Raw genomic sequence first — 20,845 nt, 5'->3', positions numbered from 1 at the left:
TGCATGTAAAAAAAAAGTCTAATTTCAGACAATGCTGGTGTGAGCTTCCCATGGTTTGATGGAGGCTCATTTTTCTACATGGACAGTCTAGCATTGCCCTTTGTGGATTCAGTACAGCTAGAGGCTTATTCATGCACACATTTTATTTCCCAGAGGGGTTCTTTCATGCTGTCCACAAAACAAACAAGTTCTGAAGCTTACACTTGGGGACAACCTTTGTAAAGAAACAGTTCAAGTTGTCTAAAATGCCGAGGCTTGCTAATGATAAGAGACCTAGTAATGGAGCTCTCTGGTCTGCTGTTATTCACTTAATTACTTATAGTGTATTAGGTAATAGTCATATGCCTTGGAAACATATGGTCTCTGAGAACAAAAATCTTTCCTTCCAACAGCCTCAACTAGGTCTGGGTTAAATGCTTAAATTTTGTTTGGCTGAGGTCTGCTAGAAGTTTGTAGTTTTGTTTTTTTCAATTAACAATATTTATGCATTCCTTACAAAAAATTACAAATATGTTCACATATAGTTTTAATGTTATTAGCAGTATGTGTGTGTGTGTGTGTGTGTGTGTGTGTGTGTCTGGTTGAAAAAAACTAAAAAGTTCGAAATGGCCATCCCAGTTCTCCCTTAATTCTTTGTTAGCAATCCAAATTTTGATTGCTAACAAACTTATAAACTTATTCATCTTTACCCTTGGAAGTAGATAGGCTATCATAAATCCAGAGCATGTATGATAAGCTGCTCTCAAGGGTATCAAATAAATACAGCTATTCTCCCTTATAGTTTTTCAATAACAACAAAAAAATGGTGGGAAAGCATGGGTAAACTGCAAATAGAAGATATTATAATCTAGATACTTCTCATTAAAGTTTATGAACAACTTGGCACAATTGTATGATAAATGCTTCATGCCAAAGTATTCCTGGTCTAAGTAATTAAGTCTCTTCAATTTCCTCCTTCTAAAGAAAATCTAAGTCCTAACTAGCTTTCATCAACACATGTGGAGGATACCAGATCATGTACTTTTCCCCTCTTTACTGACGTTACTCTGTTAGATGAGAATGAGATACAGTTAGCCAAAGGTAACCGCTATGAAAGAAGACTCCGGACAGTCCAACACTGTAATTCACATGGGAGTCAGTCAGATGGGAAGTAGGGTCTGCAGGCAAGGAACATTTCTATTATTCCTTAGCACTACAGATTTGTATAGAGTAATTATTGTAATATTATATTTATTACCTATATCTTAATGTTTGCTATTATTTTCACTAATATTTGTTCTGTTTCCTAATGCAGGAAACTATAGGTAACTTGTTCTTGACATTTATTTAATTCAGTATATAAACTTATGTCAAAATATTCCCTTCTTTTCACTTCCCTCTCTTTATGCCAACAGATCTGGCTTTTACCTGAACTATGTCCTTTTCATTCAGCCTTCTTTTCTGTCATATTCCCTATAGCTTGTTTTTCAATTTCCAGACCTTCAGAAGGATATTTTGTCTTACAAGCTTCTAATGCTAATTTATCTCACTGCTACTTTTAAAAACTGCACTAGGTTAATTGTTGCAAAGTGCAGTTTCTGATTTAATATGATTATTTCTGGTATGCACTTATATGCCTTAATTTATTCCCCCCCTACATTTAATTTTATTATTCAGGGTATAGGTGGGAGCATAGATGACTTTATTGATCCAGTAACAAAAGTTCTTTCAAACTGTGTCTCTTTAAATACATTTGAAGCAGCCAACTCTCTGTGCTTTCATGCTGCATTTACGTATGGGATTTTTTAAATCTTTCCTTAACAGTGGCTCTAAGTTGGAAATGTGGCTGACTGGGGAATCACGGAATCAAAAAGTTGATGAAATACTGTTTGAAAATCCTTTGACAGACGTGGTTTGCGGAGTTTGCTAGTGCAAACAAAGCATTTCTCCTTGAACTGTAAAAATAACAGTGTCCTTTGAAAGGCTCACATGCTGCTTCAAAAGCTGTGCCAATTCTCTGTGAAGGAAAAATAATTTCATATCACTTCTGGTCCAAGCAGAACTGTTATGTGTGCATGTACACAAATAAGTAAACAACCTTTGAAGGAAGTATAGGAGCCCTGGTGGTGCAGTGGTTAGAATGCAGAGAATGCAGTATTACAGGCTGACTCTGCCCACAGCCTGGAGTATGATCTTGATAAACTTACCATCCTTTCAAGGTTGGTAAAATGAGGACCCAGATTGTTGGGGGCAATATGCTGACATTTGTAAACCACTTCAGAGAGCTATAAAGCACTATGGAGCAGCATATAAGTCTAAGTGCTATTGCTATGTAAGCCTTTTGTGGGATACAGCCACCTTAATCCTTTAAGGGAGAGAACTTCTCAAAGTTATGTTTGGGATGCTTTGTTACTCTCTACCCTTATGGCTCTAACCATTCCTGAAATGTAAGTTTCTACTGTATAACTAGCATGTCAGGCAAGAATGCTTCAATCCATGTTGTTAGCCATTCTGCCTCTCACAGTTCATCCTGTAACCGATCTGGTGCCAGCAAAACAAATAGTATTGCCTTAAATTCAGGAAATGTTTGTAGATAAATTAATAGAAAATTGAAGTTGCATACTTTGGCAGGAAGCAAACAAAGCTAGCAATTATACATCTAAGAGATGTATTGGACAAGACAAGAGTCAATTTAATCTGTATTACAAGAATTGACAATTGCCTTTTTACTGGTATGCTTTTAGCTACTCTATTTAATTAACAGCCCTACAACCAGAATTCATTGGATAAATTCTTTTCCACAATAGTGGTCTCAATGATAGAAAAATAAATTGTGCACTTCAGAATGGGTTTTTGTGTTTGTTGCTTTTGTCCCTTTTTTGTTTTTTTCATTGCTTGAACACCAAAAGAGTGGTAATATTAGAAGTTGCTTGCACAGCTTTAGATTGGTAGTAAAGACTGTTCTGTAGGCTATTTTGTCATTCTCTAGTGCAACTGTAAATATTTCATGCTATAGCTTTGTATTGCTTGATTTTTTTATTATTGTTGTACACATTGTGCAGCACTGATAGGCTGGATGCTTAGTTTATAAATAAAAAAGCAAAATAAAATAAAAATATTGCTGTTGTATATTTTCTCAGGTTTTAGGTGTTTACCAGAATGTGTAACAAAAACTATATCCAAAGGAAGAAAATGTGGAATTTAAGATTATCTCTCCCACCAAAGGAAGTATTACAAAAATATTTCTGTCCCTCTTACTATATTCTCAGTTAATCTAAGATAATCCTCCCATTTGGGAACATTATTTGGAGGAAAAAATTAGTTTACTTTTCAAATAAGTACACTAAACTCAAATGAGTATTTCATTTCTCTTGTTACAATTGTACTTAAGCTAAAAAAATACTTACTTGAAAACTTCATGCATGCTACTATCCAGTTTGTAAATGCTCAAGTAGAAAATGCCAAATACTTAGTAGAACTAGTATTACCAAACATTTAATATACCAACCCATTGCCTTGTTAAATTAATAATTTGGGAAAATAGACAAGCACTGATATTATTCTTTGCCTATGCAGGATGTTCCTGGTTTACTTTAATATACTTTGTGTCTGTAAATTAACAAGATTTCTTTTCTTTTGAATGATTGAATTTTAAAAATGCATTCTTGCTCATAAAAAATGGTCATTTCGGAACAGTCTTAGACACAGAGGTTTTTCTTTCTTGAAAAATACCCTCTTTTTTAATGAAGTCTACTAAACATATTACAGTAGTCTGTAGAACAGTGGTTCTCAATCTTTTTAATGCTGCGACCCCAACCGGTCGTAGGTCGAGGACTAAACCGGCCGTACGTCGAGGACTAAACCGGTCGTAAGTCGAGGACTACCCAACCGATCGTAAGTCGAGGACTTTCCCTGCCCGTGAGCGCCGCACATGCGTGGTTCCTCCCCCTGCGCTGGCTGAGGCATAGCTGGCAAGTGGCAGAGACGGAGCAGGCCGACCACCAGCTGGCCCAGCCCAAGGGAGGTAAGGCACCCGCCGGAAAAGGGGGAAAAATGGCGGACAAAAAAAATGGCAGACAAAAAAATGGCGGACAGCCTTGCTTGGCGACCCCCATGAAATGGTCGATCTACCCCAAATGGGGTCCCGACCCACAGGTTGAGAACCACTGCTGTAGAATGTCAAGTGGTATGCAGGAGTTTGCAAAAATAAAAAATAGCCCCCAATTTACTTAGTAACTTCGAAGTTTAACAAGTATTTTAAGAGAGGTTGGGAAGAGAGACTATTAAATTTGTGATATTTTCAAAGGTCAGGTTTTCTTGTTTTAAATTTAATTTAATTTAATTTGAATCTATATGCTAACTTTTCTTAAAATTGTGATTCCAGTATTGCTCGGTCATTTTCATTATGTCATTCCATTTCCAACTGATGTAATATGTACTTGCAGAGGCTTAGGAATTTTACCTGTGCTACCCTCTTCCATGTTTCTGGAATTATTTATTCCAAACTGTCCATCACCTTCAGCTGCAGGTAACATTTGATTTGAGATTTTGTTTCCTTTTTGCACACTTTGTGGTGAGTCACTGGCTGAGTACTAATTTTTTTGAAATAAGTAAATTGCCATGATACCATAATCTTCTTTCTTAATATCATCAAACTAAATGGGTCTTAATTTATAATCATTTAGATAATAATGGGCTCTCCAAATGTTCTGGACTATGTCCCTTGCAGTCAGAATGGCCAATGGACCATTTTTAGTCTAAGATATCTGGAGGGCATAATGTTATACTAAAGTGTAGTGTGAGAGATAGTAGAAATTATCTTTTAAGACTAAATTAAACCCATTTATACATGTGATGTCTTGGAAGTATATTCTAATATAAGATATATTATTTCTCTTACATTTCCCTTACTGTGGCTGTCCTGTGCAACGTGCAGCAATATGTAAAGTTCAGAGTGTTGTGACATTAATCAGTGTAGGAGTTTTTAGCAGTAATATCTCATAGACACCAGCTCTTTCTATCATGATCTGGAGGATAAACTAATTCAGGTATACCGTAGTAATCCAAGGTTGTACATATGTTCTCAACAGTTTTAGGCATTTTGTATGCTAAGCTTTGAGGCAAGAAATCTATCTGCACAAAAAAAGTGTAATAAGCATTTTTGTAGGAAGCTGTCCTGGTAGGTTCCATGAATGGGGGCTCTTCATCCTCATTAATTCCCAAAAGCTAAAACTGCATTTTTATGAGTATATTTTACTACTATTACATTGCTCAACCATGAAATCTTTGTATAAGTATAAAGTATGAAATGGCATTTGGTCAAGGTAATGTGTGGCTATCCTTCGCCCTATCTTAATCATAGTATACTCTGGTAGGCTTGAAGATTAATGAGAGATGTTTGAAAAACATTGTGTTGATTGAAAATATAGAGAAATTCTTGCTGTCATTTGAATGGTATATTGCTTAGTACAATGTACGCCAATCTATTAAAATTATATTATACATGGCTTCTTTACAGAATTGTCTTCCTGCTCTTATACAATAGCACTGAAAAAATAGCTAAAACTACCGAGAACAGCTTGACAATATTTTCATAAGAAGCTGGGAAAAGAATAGTGGTGACTTACATATCTAATTTATTACTGTAAAGTAATTCCTTGAGTTTCAAGAAAATTGACAATTCCACTGAAAGCTAATCTCAGAATTCAAGCTTTAGCTTTGTAGGATTCCTTTCAGCTTTATGAAAATGCAAGCGAAACTGTCTTTGAACAGCTAGCTACAGTTTGCTTTCTAGCTCAAAATAATCATGCAATAATATTTTTTGATAACTTCCAAAATGGGTTTATTTGAGGTGGTTACCTTTGAGACACAAAAAATACATTGTGTTTTTTCGTTTGTTATTACCTGGTCTAAATTTAATGCTGAAGCATAAAACAGGGTATGATTATGTAGCTGAACAAAGGGTTTTTAAGAAGTTCTTTGTGTAAGATCTGTTTCTAGTCTTGAACAAGCAACCTGGATTCTTACTGAGTATTGTTGGATGAATCCATGAACTTTTGACTCTTGTTAAGTCCTACTTGAATTGTGAATGCCATGAAATTGCAACTTCATTGTTTAAAATGTCATAAAAGGAATTGTCTTTTTAAGTTCTACTTTAACATTTTCAAGAGACAAACCCTCAGATGTTCCTGAAACATTCTCAGAAACAAGCCTGCCTAGAGCTGTATCAGCTGATTCCAGCAAAAGCATGAGTTTCCCCACTTCGTCATTGCCTTAGTCATGAGTCTACTGGTTGTTTTGAGACAAGCTACTTTCTGCCGTTCTCAGCCCTTCTCCCAATATGTGTGATGTGGAGGTGAAAACAGTGCTTTATAAGATGAATTTAGTTAGCACAGTATGCAAAACAGCTTTTATAACACTATTTAAATACAAGGTTACTGTCATTTGCATATTATTCAAACTTTTCTTTTAATCTGTCTGAGAGGAAGGTATCCTTAATTGGGAGGCGATAGATAGTGATATTTTGCAGTTACAGAGGAAAAGCTGGAAGGGGAAGTGGTAGACAAAGGTCAATTTCTGTGTCCAGCTCCTGATTTTTTAACCCTGTTATATCACTGTACCAGATTATAATTTGTTAAAAGTATACATTAAACCGTATGCAACAAGATTGAAAAGTATAACGAGCTCTTCTTTTACATTATTGTTTTTGCTGGTTTTTGTTACTGAATTCTCCCAGGCATGTGTTTTAAATTTCCTTAAAGGTCTAGAGGATCTATTTTAGAAAGTTTTATTAGATTGAGGTTAATATTTCTGAAACAGGCCAGGAGATTGCAATTGCAGTGTTTTCAAGTGGACTGTTGCCCCGCTGAGCTTTTTGTTCCCAGAAGTTTTTTCTCAAATAAAGTTTAGATGAAGTGAAGAAAGATCAGTAATTAAGTATGAAGAATTTAGATCAAGGGCACTGTTCTGTTGCCTTGGACAAAGTTCTTGATCCTACTGAAGGACTATCCCTTCAAGGGTCCAAAATCTGCCAAATCTTTTTGTGTAAACAGTTCAGTAATATATTAGCCAGGTGGCTGGAGGTATTTTGGTCAATGTTTGCTTTGAAATTCAAGGCACTAAAAGCTAAGTAGCAAATGTGCCAAGCTGCAAAACCTGGAACAGTGTCAGATGCGTAGGTTTTCAAGTCAGTACAGTTCATTCACTAACTTGCAAAATACTTTGCTTGATGTACTCCAGATCTCTTTGTATGTATGGACTCTTTCTTGAAGTAGTTTATTCTGTGATTGAAAAAAAACTCCTTTTTTACTATTGTACTTAACTTTTAAAAATTTCTCTTCTTTTTTGTGTTGTAGACATTTTTGTATTTTTTCATTTTTCCCCTAGTTGTATATTACAGTGCTAGAGAACAGTACTATATTCTGCTCAATAACACATTTCTTCAAACTATATCACCAAATTTAGCCCCAGTTTCATTCTGGATTCATAATGGCTAAAGTGGCTTAACGAAATGCCATACCTGGCGTTCATGTAATATAATATGAAGAAAATAAATAAAACATATTATGGGTTAAATTGATGGTCTGGTTCGTACGGTATGCTAAACATTGACTGCAGTTCTGCCCGGGCTAAATAAAAAAAAAATTCCATCCCATTCTAGCTTAGCATTTTTCACAAATACAGTTTCTGAAATGACTATGAGTAGCTTTCTGTTAGTTAAATTATGTTCCCTAGGAATTCTGCTTCTTATATCCCTGCACACTCACTTTTATTTCCCTCTGTTATATACATTATTACCTTCCTAATGGACTCTCGCTTCACTATGAAAGTGATCAAGGAGATCCCACTTAAAGTACTAATGATGAAAACAGTGTTCCTGGTGACTATAACATTAACCAGGAGAATACAGGAGCCAGAGGCATTATCACTTAGTAATGACCTAAGGCAGGGGTAGGCAACCTTGGCTCTTTTATGACTCGTGGACTTCAACTCCCAGAATTCCTGAGCCAGCATAACTGGCTCAGGAATTCTGGGAGTTGAAGTCCACGAGTCATAAAAGAGCCAAGGTTGCCTACCCCTGACCTAAGGTGAGCTCATATTTCTTTGTTGCAAAAAACTATACTGCCTAACTTCTATCCAATTCTATTTTATGCTTAGGAACATGTCTTACAAAAGTCACACATGTATAGCACATGTAAAATATATCTCAAGCACATCCAGAAAACCCCTCTATCGGTTTTTTTGTATCTTATTGCCCAAGAGGGCTGGCTAATACTCCATCATTAGCTGTTAGAAAAGAGAATATTTGTCTAGTGGCGACATCCCTGTGCTTGCATGCACCCCGCACCCTCCTTCCCTAGTCTTCCTGATTCATGCCAGTTGCACCACACTGCAGAAACCCTCTGCCCCAACTTGTATGCAGCCTGCACCAGGCCTCTCAAGGCCTCCCCTCACCCTCTGTGGCAGCCCCCACTCTCCTGCACTCCTTATCTGGGGCTCCTTCAGCTTAATGACCCATGTGTCTTGGATTACATGTAGCTAAGCGATGCAGTCACATATTTTACAACCGCATGGCATAGTGTTGGCAATCCCAGTACCAACTGCTGTTGTAACTCAAAGATGACCTCTAATGCTATTTATTGTAAGGTTACATTAAAGCAGAGGTGTCAAACTCAGTTTCATTGAGGGCTGCATCAGCATTGCGGCTGCCCTTGGGGGGCCGGATGGGTGCGGCCAGGGTGGGTGCAGCCTACTGGGTGGGCGTGGATGGAGTGGGTGTGGCCTACTGGGTGGGCATGGCCAGCTCTACATCGTTCGCGTCAAGGATGCCTGTGAGGGCCTGGGCAGGAGTGGGACAGATCTGAGGGTCTCTGGCAGAAGGGGGTGGGACCGAGGCAAGTGCCAAGGCATGGTCCATTTCTTCATTCCTCACAAAGGGTGACACCTCCCCAGCATGCACCCAGGGGGCAGGGCCGACACAGCAGGGCTGGTTCCTCGAAGTTGTTAGACGGCCTTGTGGAGCTAAGACTGAATGCGTTTCAGCATAGATGGCCACCACAAAATTGTACATTGGCTCCCGGCTGGCCTGGGCCAGGGCCAAGACAGTGGGGGCCGTTCCCTCACTGTTTCCAGGATGGCTTCTTGGGCCACATGAAACCACTTCGCAGGCCGCATCCGGCCCCCGGGCCTTGTGTTTGACATGTCTGCATTAAAGAGTTTTGCAAAACTGAAAGTTATTTCTCCTCTCATCTTCTTTTATTCTCCAGAAAGTTAGGGAGGATCCCTTCTGAAATGCCCCCATGCTCCCTCCCCCTCACCTTAGGACTGAGCTGCCTCTTATCAGACTATTGCCTAGGCTCCAGATCTTCCTCCTGTCTCCCAAGGTCATTCTCACCTACACTATTACAGATGAGCATTAGTTGCAAAATGTGATCTAATAAATTCCTCAGGCCTCATTGCTAGAGAAATACAATTGTGACATACCTCTGTAGTATCAACTTACTTCAGCAACCTAGAATGGTAATTGGATTTATCATAATATTCCTTCTGCTTACCAATAGATCTCCTCCCCCAAAAAAGGAGGAGGAGGAAATTGTCTATAAAAGAAGTAAAATACTTTTTCTATGTTTTGAGCATTGTGGTGATTTTTTGCTTATAACCAAACATCAACATAGTTCAAGTCAATTCCTATCGCTCCCAGGATAGTAGCAATTTCTCCTTAGCCCTGCCTTCCCACCAGAGGAGGAAGTTAATCATTGTCCAGTGATCAGAAGGATAATTCAGGTTTCAACCAAACACCTTATAGAGTAGACCAAGGGTAGGCAACCTTGGCTCTTTTATGACTCACGGACTTCAACTCCCAGAATTCCTGAATCAGCATAGTTGACTCAGGAATTCTGGGAGTTGAAGTCCATGAAAGAGCCGAGGTTGCCTACCCCTGGAGTAGTAGACCTTAGTAAAAATAGGTGGGAATTGCTGAATATGCCAGTTTGGAAAAGAAGGCAATTAGGTCAAGGGTAAACTGTGTACTCTGCAAAAAGTACTTCAGCCAAAGATCTGTCTGAGATTTTGAAAATGCTGGCTTCTATAAATGAATGTTCAAAACAATTTTGAAAATGCTGGCTTACATAAATGAATGTTCAAAACAATTTCAGGAATATAAGTCCAGCATTACAGTAAGCAAGAGACATTTTTCATCTCAGTTGTTTGTCATGTGGCATGGAACCATAACAGAGAAAAAAAGACAGGGTTTATGCTATCTTCTTATAATTACAGTACTACCTATAATTAATGCTGTGAAGATCAGAAGCTGCTTTTTTACCTATTTTTCTTTTTTCGCTCTTTATTGCAAACGGAACCACACTCACCCGTGGTGGCGCTGGTAGTGGTGCTAGCACTTGGGTACATGTGCAAACAGGCTGCTAGCACCCACACAAAACTGGCGCCAGCACTAGTATCCACGTGCATACGGGGACGCTGGTGCCTACGTGCATGCACAAATAGGGCCCTTAGCATCCAGGCACATGCGCAAATGGGGCTGCTAGCACCCACACAGCAACTAGCCCCCTTGTGGTGGTCCTAGTGTGAGTGGGGGTAGTGCACGCACACGTGCGTGCACTCGCCAGCCATTCCTGCAGCCTAGTGGCCAATAGGCCATGGACCAGTGGCCAACAGGCCATGAACCGGTACTGGGCCGTGGCCCACAGGTTGGGGACCCCTGTACTATAGTTAATGAAAGGAAATCTTTTGGTAGGTGCCTCATCTTTGCAATTTAATGAAAAATACAACACTATATTGAAACAGGCAGACAATAAATGACTGATAATCAGTGACCTTTCCATTCTCTATGTCCTATAGAGATCTTCTGAAGGGTTTGAGACTTTTTTATGTTGCTAAGTAATCTTGATTTGTGCTACTGTGCTGTTTCAGGGGTTTGTATAAGAGATTTGGAAGTGGAAAAAATAGCATTCTTGACTTTATTTCACAGACCCTCTTTTTATAAAAATACAAATTTCATCAAATAAATACTAATGTATTGCTCTAATAAAAGCAGTATCAATTTTTAAGATTGGAAAATTGAACTTGTGAGTAAAGTTGGCAACTTCGCTAATTTGAGCTAATTAATATTATGAAGAGCCACTTTCTTTTGCACTCATGAAGAACTGGTTTTCTCAACGTTTTATTTATGAATTTCCAAAATACTTCAGGCTAGGAGATTCTAAGCAGTGTACAAAAATAATTAGTTTAAAAATATTACAGTTGCAAAACATTTCTAGAACAAAGAGATGTTTCAAGTCTCTGTAAGGCATGGTAACCTCCCTTGCCTGAGAGGAAAGCCATTTGGGGAAGGGGAATCCCAATGAAGAAGGCCTGCCTTCAACCCCTCTTGTCACAGTACTTGTTAGGTGGGGGCTTTCATTAGGCATTCTCTGTGGCCCTGGGCAGAGTTTATATGAGATGGGCACTCCAGGATATCCAAGCCTTGACCCATATAAGTAAGCTTTAACGGTGATAACTAGTGTTATATATTGCACTTCGAAGCATGTCAATGGCCATTGCAGCTCCCACTGCATTGGCATTACATGGCAGTAGTAAGATTGTCCAATAAGCATGTAGGTTGCTACACTTTGCTGATGGTCTTGAAGACCAGCCCCATGTAAAAGAAATCGCAGAATGCATATAGGAGAGGACAAGGGTATTTGAGGAACCATATTCATTACCCCCTTATTTTAGGTAAGGCCATACTTGATACACTAGTTCCAAAGTGGGGGAAAAGGCATCTTGCACACAGCCTCCATCTGCTCTTCAGGGGAGCATCACCTCATTGAGAGTCAAATATAATATAATTCCAGAATCCATAAGCTTCAAAGGAATATCCATTCAGTACCCATTCTATATTGCTTGGACTAAGTATGGGTAATATCCTTGAACGCTATTTGGAATGCATCAGGGCTCAGTCCCTTCCCTTATACTATTTAACATTAAAAAGAAAAAAAATGAAATTGTTGGGAAAAGTCATCTGCCTAAACTGGTCTCAGGTATCACTGATATGCAGATGATGCTCAACAATGCAGGTCTGCCTTTGGTTGATCAGGAAATGTAAGTTCTCACTCAGTGTTTTAAGCTGCCAGGATCTGGATAAGAAGGAACAAACTTGCATCCAAGCCAAACAAGATAGGATATGACTTTTCCTCACACCCCATAACAACTGATTGCAACCTCCCATTTGGGAAAGAGCAGAACCACTGTAAAACTATGTCTCCATACTCAGTGGATTTAGATAATTCAGCAGGATCAACAGGAAGCCACTGAGAAATCTAATGTAGCAAGGATGATTCCCCTTCATTCCCATCATTGCTCATACTGTATAAGTAACATATGAATGTTGGTTGATTTATTAATATGAAGAAGAAATATCAAGTGATTTAATAGAGTTTAATCTTTTCAGCTATTTGGCCTTAATTTCCATAATCTAAAGCTGAAGTAGATGCCTACAACAGCTATATATACCTTAAAAACAACTATTCCTTAAAAATACAAATGGGAGAAGTCTTTGGACTTTACTTTGAAATAAATTTCTTTACAATCACTGGAAACCTTTATTTAAATTGAATTACATTCTGTATTTCTCTGAGAAATTCAGAAGAACTGTCAGCAAGCATGATATTTCAAAGGGAGTTTCAATTGCTCAGGGATTGGGCAATGGGCTCCGAGATTTATTTTTATTAGCAGCAGAAAGGATCAGGCTTTTCACATCAATCATAGACAATTCTAAAATGTTGTTTGGCATTATGTGGATAGAGGACCATCCCCCTCAAAAAAATCCAAGCCACAAATAAGCCATGGTTAGCCACACATATCAAGTCATAGTTATACAATGCGTGAAGCACTGTGAATGCTCTTCATGCAGCAGTCTGGCAGGTCCCCACTTTTTAGCCTTTTGGAAGACCATAAAGAGCAGAGTCCAGTACAAATGGACAATGAGGTAGAGTGAGGTGGACATCTGCAGATAGTTTGTTCCAGTATCCCAAGAAGATGGCTGAGGCAAAGTATTTTTGTTCTGTTTTTTATGTTTTTTTAATATTTAGGTTTCACTGTGAGCTGCCCACAGTTGTGTTCTAAGATAGATGGCCATACAAAACTTTTAAATAAATGAATGAATGAATGGCTTGAAAATGTGATAGTCAATGTTAGAAACGTTTTCACCTGTAATAAACTTCTTTACCATTCTGATTATGGGTGAATTTTGCAAAATAATAATTCTTTAACTAGTCCTTTGGATGGAGTGGGCTAAAATGTGTTACTAACATTTTTTGTCAACTATGAACCTTAGCTTTAGCTTTGCTGAAGCTACCAAGTATCTAATTGTGCTCCGTTACATAGAATTACCTTGGTCATAAATGCTTTGAATGAGGTACACTTCCTGTTTCTATGCCAGCAGTGCCTGGGCAGAGCCATCTTCTGGTTTTCACTCATGGCTAAATTTAAGACAGGGAAGAAGGAACTGAGATAAAAAAGAAGACTGTAAAACATAAAATCAAGTCTGAGAGGAATTGCTGCTGATCTGCTATCATCTGCTGAAAAATCATGTGAATTTGATTTTGCTCATCATGTTCCTCTAGCTAAATCAATAGTATGGTTTTATTTAGCACAGTTAGGCGAATCCTTAACAGCCTACAATAATAATTAGATACTCTCTCCATTCATTGATTTTCTTTTTCCAAGACCTACTTTGTGAGTCATCTGGCTAAGGGGGCAATCTGAGGTCCTAGATCAGTGATGGCGAACCTTTTAGAGACCGAGTGCCCAAACTGCAACCCAAAACCCACTTATTTATCGCAAAGTGCCAGGGCTGCATCAGCATTGTGGTGCCCTCAGGGGAGGCAGGGTGTGTGGCCCACTGGGTGGGCATGGCTGCAGTGGTCATGGCAGACTGGGTGAGCGTGGCCAGGGCCAGTCCCTCGTCATCTCTGGGGCATCCCCAGGCGGCCAACACCGCTTGCTCGCTCTCTTCCTGCCCTGTCACTTCCAAACGCCATGTGCTCGCTACTCTGGCGAACTCTGCTGGGGCAATAGCACGCGTGCCCACAGAGAGGGCTCTGAGTGCCACCTCTGGCACACGTGCCATAGGTTCGCCACCACTGTCCTAGATCTTTCTTTAATTATTTATGCTGGCCTGCTTGTGAAGCAGCTGTCACTCCATGCATAGCTGGAAAACACACCTCTAGTTTGTTAAGCCACAACTAACCCACCATAGAGCACTGGTAGTAGAATGATGGATTCTTGTTTTTTAGCCTTGTACATTTTTTTAATATTAAAATGCTTTGCCTAATATTTTATTTTAGCCCCTTGCTTGCTTTTTTCTTCTTCTTAAACTTCTCATTGCTAAAATCCTGGACGCACAAGTTGTACACAGAGTATCATAACTTTAGGAAATAAACAACAAATTGTTTAGATTGTTTTTTTTGCAGAGAGGCTATTTTTGTGATTCTCCAACAGCTACTTTCAAACACACTTGTGCTATAGGAATAACAATTACAATATAATTTACCACAAAGAAATCCTCTTTTGAATATTGGAGAACTAGTTTAACTTTAGAACAGTTTTGAAAAGTTAATCCTTATTTCAAGTATACGTCTGTATTGACTCCCCAAAACATATGGAGTTTTACAGAATGAATTTCCTGTCATACGAAAGCCAAAAGAATATTTGCAGTACTGTATGGGGTTTCTCCTTTATCTGTCTTATTTTAAACACCATTTCCTTTTGATTAAAAAAGAACGTAAAAATATCCCCACTGTTCTTGAACTTAATCCAAGAGAAATTAGGAATATTGAATTAGTTACCACTTAGTATTTTCTGAAATACTTCTTTTTACAAATTAAAAATGCCAGGATTTGCTAGACTGGGTACAATCTTGTCTCTTATACAGTGTGAACTTCCATGGACTTGTCCATATGTGAATATATGCTCATATAAACAGGATATATTATTATTATTGTTGTTGTTGTTGTAATTTGTGCTTAGATATTGCTGTATTTATGTGAGAATATTTATTTCCTTATTTGGGATGCTCAGAGATAATCCAAAATCAGTTGTAACTGTATTCTTCTACTCCCTATTCTCCTCCTTCTTATATTCAGCCTGTTACAGTTGTGCATGAACCAATAAATTGCCCTGTGCACTATTAATACTTAAAAAACGAATAAAGTGACTGCAATATCTAATTGTGCTTCTCTCTCTTTTTCCATAAGTACTTTGACAGAGCAATTATATATATTGTGTAGCAAGCTTGCTGGTCAAGGTGACTTTCAAAGGAATCTGGTTTATATGTAACCATTTAACTACAATATAACTTTGTTGTGGGCTATTTCTAAAATGATTTGTAATATCTGAACTTCTGCCTAAATAGAAACATAAACCATGAATATAAGAACGTATATTAGATTTTTTTTAGAATCTAATATATTAGTTAGAATTGATTTGGAAACACATTGCTCTAATTAATATGTCTCTGTCTGGGCCAATATATATATATTTATTCGTTCAAAATTAGCAGAAGAAAAAAGATGTTTTGCTCCTTCCTGCTCCATCCTTTCCCCTTGGAAAGAATATGAAAAACTAGCAAAACTCTACATTGGTTAACATAACTTCCCAAAATAATCATCTTTCCCCTTGCAACAGTCCTACTTTTTCCTCATCTTGTTTCAGGTGATGTTGTGGATATCTATCAGCGAGAGTTCCTAGCACTGAGAGACCGTTTGCATGCTGCAGAGCAGGAAAGCCTCAAGCGGTCAAAGGAGCTGAATGTAGTCCTAGATGAAATAAAGAGAGCCATCTCTGAAAAGCAAGCCCTGCGGGACATAAATCGGACGTGGAGCAGTTTATCTGGTAAATCCGGCTTTTAAAAAGATGAGGTCTGCCTCAGCCTGATGCCAAAGGCTGGAAGGTCTGGCAATTGGAATCCATCAAGCCTGGAAGCACCAGGAGTGGCTGGCCAGCAAAGAGCATTTGCTGTGCGGATGTTTTGTAGGTCACTGAATGTAATGGATGAGGGCTTAAAGTTTATGAAAATGCATTGAATCATGATACTCGCCATGCATGAAATGATGTGAAAATTATTTAAAATATTCTTAGTCCACTGAAAACATATAGAGTCATTATGAACATTCAAACTGATGCTGTAGAGCAGCGGTTCCCAACCTTTTCTATACCCCGCGCCCCTAGAACGCTTCTGATATATTCTCGCACCCCTTACAAAAGTTTGAAATAACGGCAAGGAATTATGCACATACACTATAATTTTGAAAACCCAAGTTTTCGCATCCCCTGGAATATCGTCTCGCACGAGAACCCCTTGTTGGGAACCCCTATTGTAGAGGGCAGCTATCCCATTTAAGATCCCATCTCAATGTCCGTAGTTTTTTGCAACAAAATTATTCATACCTCTGCTGTCATAGCGTTAGGTTTGTGTGAAGCTCCACACTGCTGCCTGATTTCTATTTCCGCTGATGCTTTCCTGGTTTTGTATATCCTTTTTCTCAATAGCTTTAGCCAGCTGGTCTCTATTGAGAACTTGTAAACAATCCCCCTTTTGCACAGAAAAGTCTTGCCATTATGTGCTTTAATAATAAATTGCTATGTGTATAATAATAATAATATTAAATTTATATCCCTCCTGACTCCCACCCAGCAACTCTTGGGCGGATTTACAGATCATTAAAAAAACATTAAAAAAAAGAAAAAATACACAAAAATACAAAACAAAGGAACAAGACCGAAGAAACAAATCTAGATGGGACATTGGAACAAGGGAAAGAAAGAAAGAAAGAAAGAAAGAAAGAAAGAAAGAAAGAAAGAAAGAAAGAAAGAAAGAAAGAAAGAAAGAAAGAGGCACCAGTTGTCCTTGCTAAAGGCCTGGGAAAAGAGCTACATCTTCTGGCCTTTGAAATACCAGTAGGGTGAAGGTTATTCAAATCTCGGGGGAATCTCATTCCAGAGTCCAGGTGCTGCTACAAAGAGGGCAGACTTCCATGGTCCTGATAATGGCACTCTTTAGTAAACGGGATCTGGATTGTGTGAACCAGCCAGGCAGATATTGTGGGAGACAGGCAGTCCCTCAATTAACTGGGCTCTGTGCCATGTAGGGCTTTATAGGAAGCAACCAGCTCCTTGAACTGCATCCAGAAACAAGCTGGCGACCAGGGCCGCTCCCAAAGCAAAGCTGTTACATTGGCATAGAAGAGAGGCTATAGGGAGAGTATAGCCTCTGCTGCTTGAAAAGGCTGTGTCAAAATATTTAAAATGAAGGCTTATAAAGATATATAATTGCACTCAAAAGGTGTATAATAGAACATTTTTCTCATTTGAATTGAAATGTAAGGTGCTTGTTTCTAAAACATAAAATAGCGGTGTCACTTACATTTGGATTTTAGATCCATACATACACTGGATTCTTTTCCAATTAAGAACTTATTTTCATGCATACATTTGGATACAAGCGTCCCAAATTTAGAACATAACTTTGGGGATATGTAATGTTTTAGATTCAGTGTCCAAAGTGTGCTATCAGTGAGGCCTGAAGCATTTTTTTGGGTGAACTAATCTAAACAGATGTATAGCTCTAAATATTAAAGAAAATTAGGGTTCTGAGATTTGATAAACTGATGCTATTACCTAGTTTGGGCAATGAAACGTCTGCAAGAAAACAACCAAGCTCAGAGAGCATCAAGGACACCCCCCCCCCATTTCAACCCTGAGCTACAAATATTTTCCTTTATTGATTTGATAAATTTCTGTTTCCCTTCTCTCAAAACAGCCTGAGGAAGAGTGAAGCATGGCTGTTTAGGAGGTACTTCATGTTAAACTTAATGAAATTAGAGGATACAAATGAAAAAGATTGTACTATTTCACTAAATGGTTATCGCAATCCACTAGACAATGTATGAAATGAATTACCGGTATGTCCAGCAAAATGGGTTGAATATATCATCCAGGGGTTCCCCTGTTTTCCTCCAGATGAAACAAAACTAAAACTGTGGAATATCACTAACAAGAATGTGCTGCACCTCCCAACCATCTTCCATCATTTGCCACATTTGTTGTCAAAGGAGAACAGCCTGCAGCCAGCAATTCACCTGGGACAAGGGCGCACTGGAGGTAAGTGAATGCCAACTCTTCAGTCCAGTGGTTATTCTTTCCTAATCCTAGCTGGAGTCCCACAACACACTGTGCCGAAGTATGTTTGTTTATGGCTTAAGGTGGGAGCTCTCAAACTGGGTCACGTCCCCCACGGGGATGAAGAGCAGTTTAGTCACAACGCATAAAGAGTTTTGCCTCAGAGATAGCAGTTGAGTGTGCACTCTTCCATATTGCTACATTTGTCTATCTACCTCCTTTTCTTAGCAGAGGCAAAATGCTCCTTAAAATTACAATACAGGTAGTCCTCGACTTATGACCACAATTGTGTCCAAAATTTCTGTTGCTAAGTGAGACATTTGTTAAGTGAGTTTTGTCCCATTTTACGACCTTTCTTGTCACAATTGTTAAGTGAATTTGGCTTCCCCATTTACTTAGCTTGTAGGCAGGTCGCAAAAGGCGATCACATGACCCCCGGACACTGCAACCATCATAAATGCAAGTCAGTTGTCAAGCATTTGAATGCAAATCACATGGCTGTGGGGATGCTGCAACAGTAGTGATTGTGAAAAATGGTCATGAGTCACTTTTTTCAGTGACGTTGTAACTTTGAACGGTCATTAAGTGACCTGTTGTAAGTCAAGGACTACCTGTAATACTACACCCTGTAAATGGTTATTTAAGTAACAGAAAGTCATTTTGTTCAGTTCCTCTTAGCAATCCCCAACAGTATTACTGATGCTAGCACATCCATTACTGATGCTAGTACTTCAGATTTTCAGTAGAAGCATATGTCTTCAAGAACTTTGGCATTTTCATCTGCTATTTTAAACACTTAGGCTTTAAAAACTGAAAAGGTTTTTTTGGGTGGTAAGAAGACAGCTACAAGTGACAAGTGTACATGTAATGCTTAAAATTTTGCATAACATTCCTAGTTATGCAAGTCAGGGTTCTCTATAATTGATACTACCAAGAAAAAAAATATTGATAAAAAATAAATGTGGAATAGGAAAAATAAGTATAGCTGTTTTCAAAGTACTACTCAGATTTCAGGAATTATGCAAAAATAAGCAAGCTCTTCCTTCCCATTGAAAAATATAGTTATACAATGGGAATTAATTATACTACACAATATAAAAATTATACAATATAAAAAAGTTATACAATATAAAAATATATAGTTATAAATTTTGATTTAAAAAATCCAATGAAACTTTAATTTTTAATAAAGTTTTATCACTGTTATATTTGGTATACAGAATACATTTTAATTAAATAGGCTGTATATTGATATCTTACCAATCTGAATAAAATTATTAATTCTATTCTTAGCAAGAAAATTACACAAATCCATTTATCATTTTGAGGATTGGGTATCGTAAGGTTTTAAAATCCTTGGTTTAAGTTCTGTATGAACTTAGAATCCTTGGAGTATATATATAGTCCCAAGCAATTATGCTTTATTCTACAGAGATGCTTAAAAAAAACTATAGTTTACCATGTGTGTGAACACAAACAATATCATTCAGATTGTGAATTGCTTTAGTATTGTAGAATCAGTTATACACATTATGTCTATGGATAGGGGGGGGGAAACATCTCTAAGAGAAGGGAGGGAGGGAACGGAACTTCAGCAGGCAGCAAAGCTGACGTCATTGAAACAAAAAGAGCAACCTTTAAATGTGAGAAAGGAGACCAAAACGCAGGTGTGGTAGGAATAATTAGATCACAGGCTGATTGGTTGGGGCCGGTCACGCACTCTAGGAGCCGAGCACAGATGCTAAACAACCTTACTTAAGGCACACCTATAGACTGGCTTGTTAACCCTGATGATGCTGGGAGCTCCCAGCGAAAGCTTGGTTTTAAATTAAAGTTTTAAATTCTTTGTTCTCCTGGTGATCGTGAGTTTTTATCTATTTTATACATTATGTCTACATATAAATGTAGAATTTGTTATGGCTATGCTAGAATTGGAGATCAGGATACATTACACTGAAGCACAGATAGTTTATTGACGATGCAATGTACATAGGAATGACATTACAGTCTCTCTTTATACCTGTGATTGGATATAGCAGACAAAGATTTCATTAAATATATCATATCATTGCTTAGTGAGGTCATGAAGCAATTAGAGTATCACTGTGGGTCAGAATTACAAAGGCGATTAGGGTTTGAAAGAAGAGGCAGCATTTCTGAACATAGTTTCTTTCAAGAGAGTTATTTTCTTCTGCTTTCCCAAAGCTCTGTTCATCTCCCAGTTCTTTGTTCAATTTATCAGCATTCCTTGGGCTTCTAAATGTTTTATGGCTAAGCTGACAATTTTAGTTTCCTAATTTGGCTCAATTTGACACTATCTACTGAGCCAGTGCTTTGTTTTCCCTGGGACAATGTATTCAGATAAGGGCTTGGTCTCCTCAAATCTCCTATATGCACCATATTTACATCACAGGAAAATAAAATTTTCCTTAATTACCTATTAATTGGGGGATTTAGAGATTAATAGTTGTGAATGGAAGTGCAGATAGATGCACAGTTCCCAAAAGATGAAGATAAGTTTTTGCCTGAACAGGGCTGCTTGCCCAGTGAATTTAACCCTCTTTGTAATGCCTAAACAGTGTTTGCCTTTTCCTTCCTTTCTTATCTAGGTGTCTCTGCACCTTGCTTCATCCCCAACCAATCTTGTTCTCATCCTTCTCTTCCCTCCCCAGTGAGTTGCTGAATTCCT

The 20,845-nt window shown here is 38.3% G+C and overlaps 1 protein-coding gene across 1 annotated transcript in view; it reads left to right on the top strand.

Moving 5' to 3' along the window:
* The window catches only part of MGAT4B (alpha-1,3-mannosyl-glycoprotein 4-beta-N-acetylglucosaminyltransferase B), a 102,512-nt gene that overhangs the window by 37,505 nt on the left and 44,162 nt on the right, over positions 1-20,845 (top strand). Inside the window, exons 2-3 of the mRNA XM_015825958.1 lie at positions 15,691-15,870; positions 17,998-18,138. Coding sequence (XP_015681444.1) covers positions 15,691-15,870; positions 17,998-18,138 — 321 coding nt within the window. The remainder of the gene's footprint in view (positions 1-15,690; positions 15,871-17,997; positions 18,139-20,845) is intronic.

This window comes from Protobothrops mucrosquamatus, unplaced genomic scaffold (genome assembly GCF_001527695.2).
Source record: "Protobothrops mucrosquamatus isolate PMUCROS unplaced genomic scaffold, P.Mucros_1.0 scaffold_203, whole genome shotgun sequence".
In the NCBI taxonomy this organism is placed as follows: Eukaryota; Metazoa; Chordata; class Lepidosauria; order Squamata; family Viperidae; genus Protobothrops; species Protobothrops mucrosquamatus.
The sequence above is the reverse complement of the archived record's forward strand: the minus strand, read 5'-3'. Positions and strand labels throughout refer to the sequence as shown.